At 44.7% G+C, this 17,513-nt stretch overlaps 1 protein-coding gene across 1 annotated transcript in view; it reads right to left on the bottom strand.

The window, feature by feature from the left end:
- Positions 1-17,513, bottom strand: part of GATB (glutamyl-tRNA amidotransferase subunit B) — a 97,150-nt gene that overhangs the window by 37,849 nt on the left and 41,788 nt on the right. The window contains exon 6 of the mRNA XM_020903358.2: positions 1,326-1,439. Within this exon, the coding sequence (XP_020759017.2) occupies positions 1,326-1,439 (114 nt within the window). The remainder of the gene's footprint in view (positions 1-1,325; positions 1,440-17,513) is intronic.

Here is a 17,513-nt window from a genome sequence, read left to right as displayed (position 1 = left end):
GGGTGGTGTCATCTTCATACCGGAGGTTAATGATACAGCTGCGTATCGGAGGCCGTTGACCATGTTAATGCCTTTTTCCTGAAAATGTATAGGCTCACAGTGTCTTCATTAAGGCTGGTTGATTATTTCAGGTTCAGGATAATAAAGTTTTACACAAGACTAGAAAATCTGTGTTCCTTCTAACACGCAGGATGATACTAAACCTCTGGGCTGGGAGCCACCTTCATCCATCCTCTGCTCTGTGCACCGTGAAGGATGCACCTTAACCTCCACCTCCACCTCCTCCCTTCTGTCTCTTCCTCTTAGATACCTCTGGCTTTAAAGAGTGCTTTCACTCTTCTGAGATGTCATCCCCTCACAGTCACAGTCATCGTCCTCTATGGGCCACTCCAGCTGTTGAGCTTGCTCAGCTCTCCTATTTTAATTACTAGTATGCATCTGTCCACACTGAAAGACCCACAGCGTGCACTCCAGTAAGACCACTACTTGATTACACAGGCCTAGGCAATCTATTCTCTGGTGGGTCAGACTGTAAAGAATCTGCATGCAATGCAGGAGACCAGGTTCAATCCCTGGGTTGGGAAGACCCCCTGGAGAAGGGAATCACAACCCACTCCAGTATGCTTGCCTAGAAAATTCTATGGATACAGGATCTGGTGGGCTACAGTCCACAGGTTAGCAAAGAGTCAGACACGACTGAGCGACTAACACATTCACTTTCAAGCCATCTATTAGTTAAAACAGTTAAAATCAGAAAAACAAAATGACCGATTAGGTCAAATTGTGGCTAATCTACAACAAACAAATATGACTTTATACAGTTCAGACTGGTCGTGGTACATGGAAAAACAGTTACAGAGTTTTGCAAATCCTCCCACAGAGGTAAAGTCTATTTCCTCCCCCTCCCCTTGAACCTGTTTTGAATGGAATGTGCTGAAAGAAATGTGCAAGTTCTAGAACTAAAGACCCAAGAGGACTTGAGGCATCTGCCTTCATCCTCCTAGGATGCCACCTCTGCCAAGTAAGAAAGCCCGGGCTAAGCAAGTGAGTGCAGAAAGCCCACACGGGTAAAGAAACCCAGCGAATGTCTGGCACCAAGGCCCCAGAGTGTAAGGTCCTCTTGGACTCTTTTTCTCAGCAGAGTGCTGGGTCCCCAGAGTCAAATGAAAGAGCCGAGGCAGGACCAGCAGAAAACCACCCAACCCACAAAACTATGAGGCGGAGATGTTATCATGTAAGTCATTAAGTTGGGAGGGGGATGCTTATTACATAGCTACAGAAAACTGCTACAAAGAAGTATAAGAGGAGTAACAGCGGACATTCACCTATAGCTTTGGCCAAAAATCGGGCACTGTTGAGATTCTTCACTTCGGTTCGAATGCCCAAAGGCTCCCCAGGGCGATGCACAGATATATTGGCATCCACTCTTAACTGGCCCTCTGGAAGGAGAGAAAAAAAGACAACTCTTTAGAAATTCTCTAAGGGAACGTGGTCTTTTTAAGGCAAGAGAGTGCAAGCAATACCTAACTCAAGCTGATGTCCATGGTGTCAGTGGTAAAGAACCTGCCTGCCAATGCAGGAGACGAGACGTGGGTTCAATCCTTGGGTCGGGAAGATCCCCTGGAATAGGAAATGGCAACCCACTCCAGTATTCCTGCCTGGAGAAGCCCACAGACAGAGGAGCCTGGCAAGCTACAGTCCATAGTGTCGCAAAAAGTCGTACACAACTCAGCGCGCACAAGCACACACGTACACGCACACACACCCTCAAAGAAGGTGAGGTTGGTCCTGAAGTTCGCAGCTGGGACTTCTGCCCACTTACCAGAATGACAGTCCTAAGGCATCTGAGGGGTGTGTGCATACGTGTGTAGGGATATTTCTGTGCACTTGTACACAGGTAGAAGACAGAAGAAATTCTGGATATACCGGCTGGGGAAATCTAATTTCTTTCGTGCCAAAAAAGAAAAACAACACTGTTAAAATGGAGGTTTACTCTGCAGTTTTATTCTGAAGGTTTTTTCAAAGCGTCAGAGCTGGGTTCGGGGGAAGGCCTCAGAAATTGTTATGTGATAGCCCTACACTGCTCTCTGAGGGAATGCGGATTTCCAACAGCGATTCCAGGAGATTTATAAGAGAGTCCTTGAGAATTTACAGCTCAAGGGCACAAGCCAGAAACGTGGGCTTTTTCTCCTCCTCCTTCCTCCAGGTACTGTAATAATTTCTTTCTTCTGCAAACAGGACTCGAGTCCTTCCTGACGGCTGTAGGGTTTTGCCAAGCAGACAGTGCGGTGGGGCGGTGTGGGGAAGGAGGCAGCAGCCCTCATTCTGGGAGAACCTTCTCCAACCCTGAACCCCGCCCGCCCATCCCTGCCCACTTAGGAAGCAGTCACCCCTAAGGAAGTGGGTGGCTTGTGAGATGACTAAGAGGCTCCTGAGGAGGAAAGGGAAGCGAAATTCCAAGAGGAAGAGACGAAGATGATAAACCATCACATTTCACACCCTGCAAGGTAAAGCCAGAATTCTCTATTCTCTAGTTTTATTTACAATATTTAAAACAGAACAAAAAGGGACGACACAACGCTGGATTTTTATTTTCTTAGGCAAGTCTTTAAACTTAAATAGGATCTGTCAAACCTGAATGTGCTGATGAGCTAAGGAAAGAAATTTCTTTTCTAAGGTTTCACAGTAAAAGCATATTAAAATAATAAAATAGTATGAAAAAACTCCACGCCTAGACAAAGAGACCCTTGAAACGGGTCTCTACCATCCCCACTCTGCCGCTCCCCAAGGCCCACCATGCTGACAGGCAGGGAAAAGCTGCCTTTTAGCTCAGAAATAACTCTGTATCTCTATTACTTCTCCCATTTCTACAAAACCTCTTAGCCCCTTTGGACAATGTGTGCTTCCTGGAGTCTCAAGCATCCCCAGTGACGCCTGATACCATGACTCTCTGTGGGGACCCTGTTTCGTCTTCTGACTAGACCCCGTCAACTCCGCCCACAAACACCCGACAGCCGTCCCTGCCTGCGGACTCATGGGAGCGGCGACCCCACCTCGTCCAGCCGCCCCCACCCTGGCGTGAGCACACGCTGCCGCTGGCGCCCATGCGCCCTGGTCATCACTGTCCCTCCTTCAACCTCGGCTCAGCCTTCGAGGTCCCACACGAGTGGGGCTTTTTCTTCCCCACCTCCACTGGTGCTCCTGAGTTCTCAGAATACACGCGCAGGACCGCGGCCTCTTCGGAATTCATCTTATCTTTAAGGCCAGAGGGAAGGCCTTTGAGAGGGGCGCAGGTGTAAAACCCCCACGCCTCTCTCCCTCCAAGGACACCGTCCCTTCAGCCCTCTCCTTTTCCCTCCAAGGACACCATTCCTTCAGTCCTCTCCTTCTCCCTCCAAGGACACCGTCCCTTCAGTCCTCTCCTCTCCCCACACCAGGCGTTAACTCTGCCTCACGGCCCCTGTGTGTGTGTGTGTGCGACAGTGCTCCTCACTAAAACAGCCTGAAGACCTGCTCCCTTGAACTCACTTCTCTCTCCATCATCCGGCTATTCTCTCTCTGCTTTCCTTTTCAGCAAATCCTCCCAAACAAATACTGTTTGTTCACTGATACACTATCTCCATGGTCTCACCCCTGAGTCACTCCTGGACCTGTGTCAGCCTGGCTGCTGCCCCCTCCTCCCCGAAAACACCTTGCCACAGTCACCAGCACGCCCTGGCCGTCGCATCCCACGGACGCACGAACACGGGACATGCTGTGCCTCTCCTCACCAGCTCCACCGGCAGCACGTGAGCTGCCAGCCCGCCCTCAGCAGCTGGCACCATCGCTCCCGAGGTCTCCTCTGGGCGCCTGAACTCCCGCTTCCGCGTCTGTCCTCTGTCCCATCCTTGCGCTCTCTGTAACGGAGTGTGGCTTTAAGCACCAGCTCTGCGCTGACAGCCCCTAGACTTCTCACTTCAGCCCTGACCTGCACTCTGACCTCGGAGGTCCCCTTCAGCTCCTGCGGGGGCGGTCGGGGCGCGTCAGTTTCCCCAGCTGAAGGATCTGCCCACCCACACAGGCATCTCTGTCCTCAGCCTCCCGGTGTCAGCAAACGGCACCACCAGCTCGTGCCTCCAGCGTGACTTCTTCCTGCCTCTTCCTGCCTTCTCCATCAGCCTGTTAACAAATCCTGTTGTTTCTAAAAGCCACCTGGAAGCCAGCTATCTTGACCTCTCCATCCTCACGAACACCAGCTCTGCCCACACCAACACCCTCCACTGAACAACTGGGAAGGCTTCTTACTCAGGCTCTGCTGAAACCCACGTCCACAGGGCAGCCACAGTCGTCTCCGAAAACATTAATCTGACGTTCTCATTCACTGGCTTAAAACCCTTCTGTGACCTCCCACCGTGCTTGGAATGAAATCCAAACTCACCAATGTCTTATCATTGTGGTTTAGCCCTTCGACCTTTTCAGTCCTACCTGAGACACAGCCCCCTGCTCCTGGCACTATCCCGGCTGTGGTCTTCTGCCCCCTGGTGTTAATACCTCCAGGCATATTCTACACTTGCCCTCACCTCCAGGACTTGGCCTGGGCTCTTAGCTGGATGCTCACCCTCTAGCTGATGCTGGCTGGAACCTTGGAGCATTCTCCTGAGGTCCTCGCCTTCCAATGGTATCCTTTATCACCGTACCTTCTGTATTTCCTTAAAGCACTTCTCACTACGTGCTATGAGCTAAGTTGCTTCGGTTGTGTCCAACTCTTTGCGACCCTATGGACTGTAGCCCACCAAACTCCTCTGTCCGTAGGACTTTTCAGACAAGAAGACTGAAGTGGGCTGACATGCCCTCCTCTTCCAGGGGATCTTCCCGACCCAGGGAGTGAATCCTCATCTCATGTCTCCTGTACCGGCAGGTGGGTTCTTCAGCACTGCACCCCCTGGGAAGCCCCACTCACCACTGTAACTATAAAACCGTTTTGCTTTATTTGTTAAGGTATGTGTCTGTCTCACGCATACACACTCTCTTCCTCACTGCTCTGCTCAAAGCCCAGAGCTGGCTCTGGCACAAGGCAACTCTTCTACGAATTCATACCCCGGTACTTGCCTGAGCCATCAGTAAGCAGACTGGTCTCACAGTAGGTTCCTGACAAGTTCTAAAGTTCTGTCTGAACAGGATAATCTACTGAATCATCTGAAAGGCCCATTCAGTTCAAAGGAAAACTTGCCAAGTATGCTGAGCTCTGCCCAACCCAATTTCAATATTTGGGAGAGAACTTTTTCTGAGCTCTGAGAACCTTGAATAGGACCTCACTTGCTTTTAAAATAAAACCATCTCTCACAATTTAGACTTTTAATTTTGAAAAGGAACAAAAGCACATGTTTCAGTCTCTCCCAGGGAAGATCACACTCTATAGATGTCTGAGGGGACTCATTTAGTATCCTGCAGTGTTGAAAGAGAGTTCCCTTGCCTGGACTCAAATACAGTACCCAACATTCACAAAAGGCATTTTACCCAGTGAAGACGAAATACCTTTTAAACAAATTAAGTTAAATTGCCTCAAGTCCACAAAGCCTCACCAGTCAGGTTTGCTTCAGTGCATTCTGCAACACCAGGGGAGGGCCTTCAGGAGGACATTATCAAGCTCAATTTCCCCCCTCTAGAAGTAGACATGTGTAACAGCAAAATGAAAAACCCTACCTCTGAGCACAGTGATTTGGTGCAGTTATGTGCTATTTTTCCCCCCAAACACATCCACACAGGAGAAATATAACACCAGGGCAGAAAACGTTTCAGTCAACAGCAGCGGCCTGAGGATTTAGTGAAGGTCTGTTAAGCTGTGTCATTCTGGTCATTCATTTCTGGTTTACTCTCCAGAACGTAGATAACAGGGTTTGACAAAAAAAAAGATAAAATAGTGTGACCCAACTTAACAGAACATATTTCATAAAGCTTATTTATCTACAATAAGTGGTACTTCTGTAAACATACTACTACTTATTAGTATTAATAAGCACATAACATTTAATGAGCACAGGCTATTTGTCAGGACTTGTGATATGTTTTGTGTGTATTATCACATTCATTCCCCACAACACAGCTTTAATGACAAAGCCAGTTAGATGTCCTTTAGGCGATTCACACTCAACAGCCCCCAAACGGAGTCCCGGGCTTTCTCCCACAAGGCTGCTGCTGGCTCGCTCACCCCAGTCTGCTGCACAACCCTCATCTGATATGCGGACGACTCCCCTCCTCTCGGGTTTCTTCCTTTCTCTTTCTGTGTACAATTATTCAGCACCTGGTTTGACAAGTGTAGAAAGGGAGGCTCAGAGAAGTCAAACACGTCACCCAGTTTCTACAGCTAGAAGCCACAGGACAGGATGCCACCCCAGGTCTGGGACCGTGGTGTCCGAAGCACCTACTCTGCTACCCCGGGTCTCCAGGCTGTCTTCCGCAGTAGTGACCACCCTGTCGTGGCTGGCAGCAGGAAGCACGGGGACGCAGTGCTTAAACAGGAGGGGCTCAGATCCCAGCCCAGTCACCTCCTGAGTGCCCTGGCCAGACCACCCACCCTGCGAGCCTCCACTCCTCACGTACAACAGGCACAGCAGTGACAGTCTCCGGGGAGAGGCACAGGATTTCAATGAGAAGAAAAACTGGCTTTAAAGAATGCTTTCTGACCTGACGAGCATGTTCAAACCCGTGGGCAGTGCGGCCTGGAAACGTTTAGTGCATCGACTCAGGTACGCGTTCCCCTCGGCAGACTGCTCCAAGGATCTCAGCAGTGGCAAACTGAGAAGGAAATGACTTCTGGAGCCCAGGCTGAGCTAGTCCACGCTCATTAGCAAACCCATCAGGAACTCACTGAATCACAGCCCGGAGCAACTGAAGCTTCACTGCAGAAGGGGGTCCACCGGTGCTCTGGGGGAGGCCCTCGGTTCCCAGACCTCAGTCTCCACCAGTGACACAGTGGCCTGCAGTGGGGGGACGTACAGACGGGCAAGGGGGCTGGGCTGACAGAGCGCTGAGGGCACCGACAGTGGGACCCTTGCAGACGCCAGGCGGACCTGCACTCCCCCCAGCACTCAGGACACGCTCACACACGCTGCCGCTGTGCTGGGGCAACGCTGCTGGATTCGTATTTAAAAGCAACAAAAAGCATCGTGACAAGTGACATTTAATAAACCCTCTCTGCCGTCACCGCCTGATGAGTTCTTGCGGCTATGGTTTATCTCTTGGCAGGGACCTGATGGGACTATTTCTCAGCTAACAGGTGGTCTGTTTATTATTACATAGGTTTGGAAGGAACCACAGTTATTTTGAAAAAGAATGGAAAAATAAAAAGAATTTTTTAACAGCAACAGTGCAAAAATGGATAACGATTCAGCCTGCCCACATCTCGTTTCTATTCTATGTGTAAAAAGGCAGCAGGAGTTATAAATCTAAAATGGAGAGGTCTCTTATTCTGACACGGAGCCTCTTCTCTATACACAAACTTGCAGGTAGCTAACCTTTACATGACGCAAACTCCCTTGGCTGTGTTTGTCCAGCCTGTAGCTTAAAGAAGATAGCAAATCAGCAAGTTCCGTCTCCAGATTCAACCCAGACCATGGCTTTCATGTTACAATTTGTTGCCCATAAGATGTCCTATGTGACAAAGATGACATTACAGCTTCTGAAGTCCCTCTGTAACATGCAAATAAATGTGTGCAAAAATGGTCAATAAATAGTATTATAATCTAAAAGGCAGATGAATCATCTGCATCAGTGGTACTTTAATAGCACCCCTTGTGACCACTTGAGATGGTTAATTTTTTGTGTCAACATGACTGAGCCAAGGGGAGCCCTGATATTTGGTTAAATGTTATTTTGGATGTGTCATTACGTTGTTTCTCAAGGAGATTAACATTTGAACTGATAGTGAGTAAAGCAGACAACCTGCCCACGATGGGTGGGTCTCACTCAATTCCACGGAAAACAAGAACATAAGGCCCTGTGGGGGTGGAACCAACTCGGATGCTATGGGGCTCCTGGACACAGAAGCCTTTCTGTGTCCCCCATTCTTGTTTGTAGGGAACTGACTCCAGCCTCCATAACCCTCCCTGAGTTCCAGAGGGCAGATTCAAACAGTTGCTAATCAGGGAAGGGAGGGGATGCAGAGACAAGGGAGGGGCAGCCAAGAAACAATAGTGCAGCCTGTGGGGCAGGATCCTGGTTACCACCAAGAGATTCACAAAACAAGCTCTTTCAGTTCTGTTCAGTCGCTCAGTCCTGTTCGATTCTTTGCGATCCCATGAATCACAGCACACCAGGCCTCCCTGTCCAGCTCCCAGAGTTTACTCAAACTCATGTCCATCAAGTCGGTGATGCCATCCAGCCATCTCATCCTCTGCCGTCCCCTTTCTCCTCCTGCCCCCAATCCCTCCCAGCATCAGGGACTTTTCCAATGAGTCAACTCTTCCCATGAGGTGGCCAAAGTACTGGAGTTTCAGCCTCAGTCCTTCCACTGAACACCCAGGACTGATCTCCTTTAGGATGGACTGGCTGGATCTCCTTGCAGTCCAAGGGACTCTCAAGAGTCTTCTCCAACACCACAGTTCAAAAGCATCAATTCTTCAGTGCTCAGCGTTCTTTATAGTCCAACTCTCACATCCATACAAGACCGCTGGGAAAACCTTATCCTTGACTAGATGGACCTTTGTTGGCAAAGTAATGTCTCTGCTTTTTAATATGCTGTCTAGGTTGGTCATAACTTTTCTTCCAAGGAGCAAGCATCTTTTAATTTCATGGCTGCAGTCACCATATGCAGTGATTTTGGAGCACAAAAAAATAAAGTTTGCTACTGTTTCCACTGTTGCCCCATCTATTTGCCATGAAGTGATGGGACCAGATGTCATGATTTTAGTTTTCTGAATGTTGAGCTTTAAGCCAACGTTTTCACTCTCCTCTTTCACTTTCATCAAGAGGCTCTTTAGTTCCTCTTCACTTTCTGCCATAAGGGTGGTGTCATCTGCATATCTGAGGTTATTGATATTTCTCCCAGCAATCTTGATTCCAGCTTGTGCTTCTTCCAGCCCAGCGTTTCTCATGATGTACTCTGCACAGAAGTTAAATAAGCAGGGTGACAATATACAGCCTTGACGTACTCCTTTTCCTATTTGGAACCAGTCTGTTGTTTCATGTCCAGTTCTAACTGTTGCTTCCTGACCTACATAGAGATTTCTCAAGAGGCAGGTCAGTTGGGCTGGTATTCCCATCTCTTTCAGAATTTTCCACAGTTTGTTGTGATTCACACAGTCAAAGGCTTTGGCACAGTCAAATAGATGATTTTTTTTTTCTGGAACTTTCTTGCTTTCTCGATGATCTAGTGGATGTTGGCAATTTGATCTCTGGTTCCTCTGCCTTTTCTAAAACCAGCTTGAACATCTGGAAGTTCATGGTTCATGTATTGCTGAAGCCTGGCTTGGAGAATTTTGAGTATTACTTTATTAGCATGTGAGATGAATGCAATTGTGTCATAGTTTGAGCATTCTTTGGCATTACCTTTCTTAGGGATTGGAATGAAAACTGACCTTTCCAGTCCTGTGGCCATTGCTGAGTTTTCCAAATTTGCTGGCATATTGAGTGCAGCACTTTCACAGCATCATCTTTGAGGATTTGAAATAGCTCAACTGGAATTCCATCACCTCCACTAGCTTTGTTTGTAGTGATGCTTCCTAAGGACCATTTGACTTCACATCCCAGGATGTCTGGTTCTAGGTGAGTGATCACACCATCATGATTATTTGGATCATGAACATCTTTTTTTTACAGTTCTTCTGTGTATTCTTGCCACCTCTTCTTAATATAGTTTGCTTCTGTTAGGTCCATACCATTTCTGTCCTTTACTGTGCCCATCTTTGCATGAAATGTGCGCTTGGTATCTCTAATTTTCTTGAGATCTCTAGTTTTTCCCATTCTACTGTTATCCTCTATTTCTTTGCACTGATCACTGAGGAAGGTTTTCTTATCTCTCCTTGCTATTCTTTGGAACTCTACATTCAGATGGGTATATCTTTCCCTTTCTCCTTTGCTTTTGGCTTCTCTTCTTTTCACAGCTATTTGTAAGGCCTCCTCATACAGCCATTTTGCTTTTTTGCATTTCTTTTTCTTGGGGATGGTCTTGATCCCTGTCTCCTATACAGTGTCACGAACCTTCATCCATAGTTCATCAGTGTGGGGCTGCTGGGGATGGCAGGCGGCCCGGACCTGGGTTTCGGTTTCCCCTGAAATGGTGGGATTCCCCGCCCCCATCAGGTAACCTGGAGCCAGCCAATCAACATGCGCCTAGCAAGAAAAAGGGAACCTATCAGGGGAAAGCTGAAAAGCCCGCAAACGCCCAGGTTTGAAAAAAAGCCCGCGAAGGTTTGGGCCAATAAGATTACTTTGCAAACATGTAACCAATCCGCTTAAGCCAGCTACCAACTGCTTATGCACACCTTATAAATTGGGTAACAGCTTGAGCTCAGCGCTCTCTGACCCCGTACCACTGCGTTGGACGGGCGGCGGGAGCCCTGACTCGAGTCAGCAATAAACTTCCTTTTTTTGCAAGTTGCATTGTCTTGGAAGCGTTCTCTCTTCCCGCTCGGGGCGGGGATTCGGACATCGGGCATAACATTTGGGGGCTCGTCCGGGATCCCTTGACCGGGGAAAGAGAACGCTTCCAGGACAGAGGAGAAGGATAGATAATAGCACCAGTGCCCAGGCAGGACAGGAAAGTCCAGTGTAAAGCCGAGGCCCTGCTGGGAAGCAGGAAGGTATCTTGCACAGGAGAACGCTTTCTATAAAGGGGGAACGGATTAGACATTCCAGGCGGCACAAGACCGAGGCCAGCGAGCGCCCTGGAAGGCTGCCGGCTCTGCGGGAAGGGGAGTTCCTCTCCTGATCCCGAGTCTGGTGAACAGTGGACGCCATTCGGTAAGATAAATCTGCTACCGGGAGGCAAGAGAATTCAGGGGGCCCGAAAACCCAGCGCTATGTTATCGGCCGACGTTTGTCTGTCTGTTTGCCTTCTACTCTCCGTGTTTGTGTATGCCGGCATTGTCTCTGGTCCTCCTCCTCTTGAAATCTTTGAAGACAACTGAAGTTTTGTGTCTCTATAGAAGGTTTATATAGAGACTGTATTCTTGTATTTAAGGGAGTGTCTGATGAGGACTGCCAGGTTTATATGTGTGTGTTTTAACTCTGTTCTGTGTTGTGATTTGTGACGGCCATTTTGCTTTGTCTGGCCACCATTTAGACCTGCCGCCATTTTGTTAGAACTTGATTTTCTTTTCCTGTGCCGTGAGACCACGGCTCTCAGGAACACTTACCTAGACCACCTCTAACTCCTGAGACTGAGAGAAAAAGGAAAAAAGCCTTTAAAAATGTTATTTATTTCAACTTTTTTATAAACTAGTAAATTTTATATTGTAATATCTAATTCATGACCAAACTTAGAAAATGAAGCTAGATCTTGCACTGTGTCTGTCTAAATATGTTTTGGTATGTCTGTCTCTGGAAAATATTTTTTAGGTTAATTTGTAAATGAGCTCTATTTAATTGGCTTAAAAAAAGGGGTAAGCGCTTACAAATAAAATAATTCTAAATTAAACAATAAATTCCAGGTTTAGGTGAACTGGGAAATACTAAGTATTAAATACCTGATATTAATGTATGTTTGTTGACCGATCTAATATAGACATGTCTTAAGAGTAATTAACATCAAGTGAAATGTTTTCATTGTGCCTAGGTTTAATATAAGTTAAATATTATGCCTGTTACAGGTTTGTCGACAAGTAAATTACCTCGAGTAAAAAAAAAAACTTCTAAAAAATGTAAATGAGGTATAAGTTTGTATATAAACTCTATTAAGAATAATTATTCTTTAAGAATATCTGTTTAAAATAGTCTCTCCAGATTGGTGTAACTTGAATTTCTAAGGGTTGTGCTAAACTAAGTTTTGGAAGTCTATTAAATAATTAGGTCATTTCCAAATGAAATAAGATTCTGAAACATTTACTACTAAACACTGATTTCCTTTTACAGAAAAACTAAAGAGATTTGGGACTATAAATGAATAGTTTGATGCCATTCTAAAATGTTTTAAGAAAGCAAGGGTTTTAGAAATTATCACTGGTATTTATGCTCACCAATCTATAAAATGCTAATATAAAAGTTAGCTCTTGGTTGCTAGAGGAAAGCAAGAAGTGTGCTTTCAGTAAAAAAAAAAAAAGTAAAAAAAAATACTAAAAAGAGTTATGCATGATCAGGAGTTTCTAAAATTGGATTACAATTAGTTAGATAAATGGATTTTGTTAGGAATGACACGTCATAAGAAAACTGGTTAGAACCAATTAGGTCCGAGATGGCGGAGCTGACTTTCACTCAACCTTGAGCCTTGGTGTTTTCGCCCATTGTGACATATCAACAAGCTAAATGATACACCCACCAACACTGACTGAATCTGACCAAATGTTCTAAAGCTTTTAATTGATCTTTTTGATAAAACTTCCTAAATCGAATTCTTTTGAAGTTCCTTTGACATCTAGCTAACTTTGGGATGTTTCAGAGGGCCCCTGAAACATCCCAAAGAGAGATATTAAACTATTTGGTTGGTTAAATTACATAAAAAAGATTATCAAATGAGTAATAAATCTGCTCATGTTATAATGTATGAAAAATTACTAATACAGATATCCTAGAAATTATATTGAGTTCTTAACATTTTGATATGTCTTGGTATTCTAATGAAAAACCTGATAACTTCACAAAAGTTAACAAAGGACTGAATGAACCAGCGAATATGCTTATAACTTTTATGGTTTCTATCTGAGAAATTACAGGTTTAAATCATGTGTTTTCCGGGAGTAGAGAAAACCTTCCTCTTAAACTAATTATAAAATAAGTTGGTAAAATTACACGTTATAAACAAAATAATTATATTTTCTCTCTATCTGACTCCTCCAGAAATTTGAAACTCTTAAGTTTCCAGTAAGTTTATCAAATGAGCTAAGAAGTTTATCTCACTAACAGGTACAAAAATCTTAAGGAATTTTTGAGACCTTGAAAAGAGTTCACCTAGATTTGTTAGGCAAAATCTGTGATAAGCCTTTGGTTTGAGTTTCCCAGCCCTGTTTTATATTAAAAGTTCAGTCTGAGATCCAATAAGTGTTTCAGCAAAATAAAAAGTCTATGATCAATTATGGTTATATAAATCATCAGACCAAAATTAGTGAAAACAGACCTATTTTGCAAGCAAACTAGCCTTAATTTGGTTGTATTTGATAAAAATGAGGGTAACTTGAGGGAGAAAAAGATATTTCAAAAAAAATGTTAAATCCCAGTTTGTTAATGGAGGTCTGCATGTAGTAAGACTCATTTCTCAGATAGTTCTTTGCTGTTATGTGATATTAATGTGAAAGTTTGTTTCTGAAGCTTATCTCAGTAATCTATCTTTGGATGAAGATCAGATGCCTCATGACCTGCAACCAGGACTGGAAAAAGATATAATTTAAGGGACTGTCTCCAACCTGGATGGAAGGACTTTTTATCAGGTACTCTTAACTAGCTCATGCACAATGAAACTGAAGAGAAATAACTCTTTAGATTAATTCCCACTTCCAAAGGCCCCTACACTGGATTGGTCTAAAGAAAAGACAGCTGACTTGATCTCACCTTAAAATGATGCTCAAACAGGAGAAACTACAGTACACCAAGATGAAAAGACAACAACATCAGAGGTAGACAGCTTGCCCAAGATGCTGGATGATCATTTATAATGTTTTCTTGACTTCTTAGACCTTTGCATATAAATCAAATGCTTTTCTATCATAGGCCTGATTCTATGCCAGTTTTAGAAATCAATCCAATTGTTGGGTTCGTGGCCAATTACCTGTACCTAGTTCTGGGTTACCTTGGTAAATTTCTCTACTACAAGATTCTAACTGGTTGGCCCTGAGGAAATTTACTTTAAAAAATATATATATAGTCATATTCAGGTCGCTGTGATACTACCAGATGGGATCCCCTCACTGGGCCAATTAATAATGCCTACTCTGACTCTGGCTATAAATTTGAGCCTTTTTCTATTCCTCAAGCTCAATCAGAGCAACAAGAAAAGTTTTAGCAAAAGAAAATCTCCCACAATTATGAGATAGATTTATATAGATAACACCAGGCTATGGTAATTTAGGTTTAAAGTCTCCTCTGTGTTGAAAACAATTATATCATGCTAAGGATAATCAGTCTAGTAACACTAGAAAACTGGGCTACGTGCCTTATAGATGGTGGTGCCAATGTATAATTTCCCTGAAAGATAAAGATTCGTACAGAGTAGACTAAGTCAGATGACCTGGGATATACTGGGCTACACCTAATGGAAGCTCTTAATTTTACTTGTGACTTTACTAGTACTGCTGGTTATGTTCTTTGTATTTCACCTGTTTTACAAAATTGCTATTTCTTACAGTGCCAAATGTGTGACTGAGGCCTCTGATAAAATAATATATAGTTCCCTGTGAGGTCGATGATGATGGCAGTGTAACTCTAGATATGAGAAAAAGCAACAAGAGGGAATGTTTTCCTGGACCAAGAGGCTAGTAAGACAGGTGGTCCAGAGAATTTTGGATACTGTTTTGTGGCCTAGTCCAGTAACAGCACATTGAGTGGCCTGTCAACAAAATTTTTGCCAAACCTGAGAATGGACATTCTCAGCACTGTGGGATAAAATGGTCATGAAACGCCCCCCTCAAAGTCGTGGTCAAGTTTGTGAGCAGAAAGGGGCTCTGCCAACTGAAGACTGACACTTGCCATCTACATCTACGGAGATTATATCATGGCCACTGCAACTGCTGACTTTCAACGGCCCTGAAAGGAGTTCAGGGTGAAGATCAAGAATGAGGCGTTCCGTGCTCTGGGTAAAACTGGCAAAACAGGCCTTCAGATAGTTACATCTTTTCAAGAAATTTTATGAGTCCCAATTCTTGCATCTTCTCATACCTAGAGAAACACTGACATCATTAATGGTGCCATCTGCTTTGGCTATTAAAAAAAATTTTACAAAAAGTCATTAATATGGCACTGCAGCAATGTTCAGATCTGAGAAAAAAAAAAGATGTTCACTAGTGGCATTATTTCAGAATTGGACATGTATTGCACAGATTTTAGTTTTCTGAGTTGTAGGCTTTAGCCAACTTTCTCTCTCAAACTTTCTCAAAGGCTTTTTATTTCCTTTCATTTCTGAAGGTAGGTGGTCACCTGCATATAGAAATTCTCCCGAATCTTGCCAGTTTCCAGCTGGGTTTTCATATTCTTCAAAGTTAAAAAGAGGTGAAATATATGTTGACAATACTTTCCATTGAACCCGTCTTCATGTCCATCTAACTGTTGCTTCCTGACCTAATGAGACCAAGGGATTGAGATTTTATTCATACTAGCTTCAGATCAAAGGATTGGATTCAGCAAGTCAAAGGCTGAAGTAAATAGATATTTTTTTTTCTGGCAATTCTGCTTCTCGAATGATCTAGTGATGTCCCACATGAGTCTCTGCTCACTTTTTTAAAACAGGCATATAAACTTGGAGTACATTTCTGTTCTGAAATGGGGAGAAGAGTATATTTTGATTGCATTGTGAGAGAGATGCATGATAGTTGGAAGCATTCCTTGAGATTCCTTTTAAGGGATTGGATCAAAAACTGCTATCAAGCGGGCAATGAGATTTATCAGAATCTGGGGAAACAACCACTGTGTACAGCTCTCTTTGAAGGGTTTGATCACTCAAGGAATTCATGCACCAACATTTTTTGATGATCTTCTAAGACATACATGGAGCTCACAGGTTTAGTGAAGTGAGTAACATCAGACTTATTTGGATCATAAGATCTTTAAACAGTCTGCTGTATCTTGCCACCCCATTCTCAAATGTTGCTTCTGTTATCCTGAAGTCCTGATTGCCCATCTGTTGTCTCAATGTTGCGCCTTGGTATCTTATTTTCTAGAGGGTCCAGTTTCCTAGTTTTTATTTAGAGTTATCTCTATTTCAATTCACAGCATCACTGAGGAAGGTTTATAGCTTATCTCCTTGCTATCTTTGGAACTCTACAGCAGAATGGTTATATCTTCCTTTCTCCCTAATCTTAGCTTCTTGTATTTTCACCAAGGAGTTGTTAGGCCTATATACACATTTGCTTTTGCAATTTCTTTTTCTTGTGGAGCTTGATCCCTCCACAGTGTACAGAACCTTTCTCATAGAATCAAACAGGATGTGGGGCTGCTGGGGCTGGCAGGCGGCCCGGACCTGGGTTTCGGTTTCCCCTGAAATGGTGGGATTCCCCGCCCCCATCAGGTAACCTGGAGCCAGCCAATCAACATGCGCCTAGCAAGAAAAAGGGAACCTATCAGGGGAAAGCTGAAAAGCCCGCGAAGGTTTGGGTCAATAAGATTACTTTGCAAACATGTAACCAATCCGCTTAAGCCAGCTACCAACTGCTTATGCACACCTTATAAATTGGGTAACAGCTTGAGCTCAGCGCTCTCTGACCCCGTACCACTGCGATGGACGCGCGGCGGGAGCCCTGACTCGAGTCAGCAATAAACTTCCTTTTTTTGCAAGTTGCATTGTCTCGGAAGCGGTCTCTCTTCCCGCTCGGGGATTCGGACATCGGGCATAACAATCAGGCACTCTGTCTATCAGATCTAGTCCCTTAAATCTATTTTCCACTTCCACTGTATAATCATGAGGGATTTGATTTAGGTCATACCTGAATGGTCTAGTGGTTTTCCCTACTTTCTTCAATTTCAGTCTGAATTTGGCAATAAGGAGTTCATGATCTAAGTCACAGTCAGCTCCCAGTCTTGTTTTTTCCCACCGTATAGACCTTCTCCATCTTTGGCTACAAAGAAAATAATCAATCTGATTTCAGTGTTGACCATCTGGTGATGTCCATGTGTAGAGTCTTCTCTTGTGTTGTTGGAAGAGGGTGTTTGCTATGACCAGTGCGTTCTCTTGGCAAAACTGTTAGCCTCTGCCCTGCTTCATTCCATACTCCAAGGCCAAATCTGCCTGTTACTCCAGGTGTTTCCTGACTTCCTACTTTTGCATCCCAGTCCCCTATAATGAAAAGGACATCATTTTGGGTGTTATGCCCGATGTCCGAATCCCCGAGCGGGAAGAGAGAAAGCTACCAAGAGACAATGCAAAACGCAAGAAGGAAGTTTATTGCTAGCTCGAGCTAGGGCCCCCGCTGTGTCCAACACAGTGGCGCACAGGCTGAGAGCCCCGAGCCCGGTTTTTCTACCCATATTTATAGGACATCCAATTTCAAACATAAGCAGGGGTCAATTAGTGAAGCGGATTGGTTACATGTTTGCGCGCGCGGGACTTTTCCGAAAACAAGTTCTGATTGGCTGTATCTGGGTGGCCTGATAATCGTCCTAGTTGCCAGAGGAGGGCCTTTCCCTTCCTGCCTCTGCCTCCTATCATGGCGTTATGTTTGCTCTTCCTACATGGGGTG

The sequence above is a fragment of the Odocoileus virginianus genome, chromosome 12 (genome assembly GCF_023699985.2).
Source record: "Odocoileus virginianus isolate 20LAN1187 ecotype Illinois chromosome 12, Ovbor_1.2, whole genome shotgun sequence".
Classification (NCBI taxonomy): Eukaryota; Metazoa; Chordata; class Mammalia; order Artiodactyla; family Cervidae; genus Odocoileus; species Odocoileus virginianus.
This window is presented reverse-complemented; position numbering and strand designations above follow the sequence as displayed.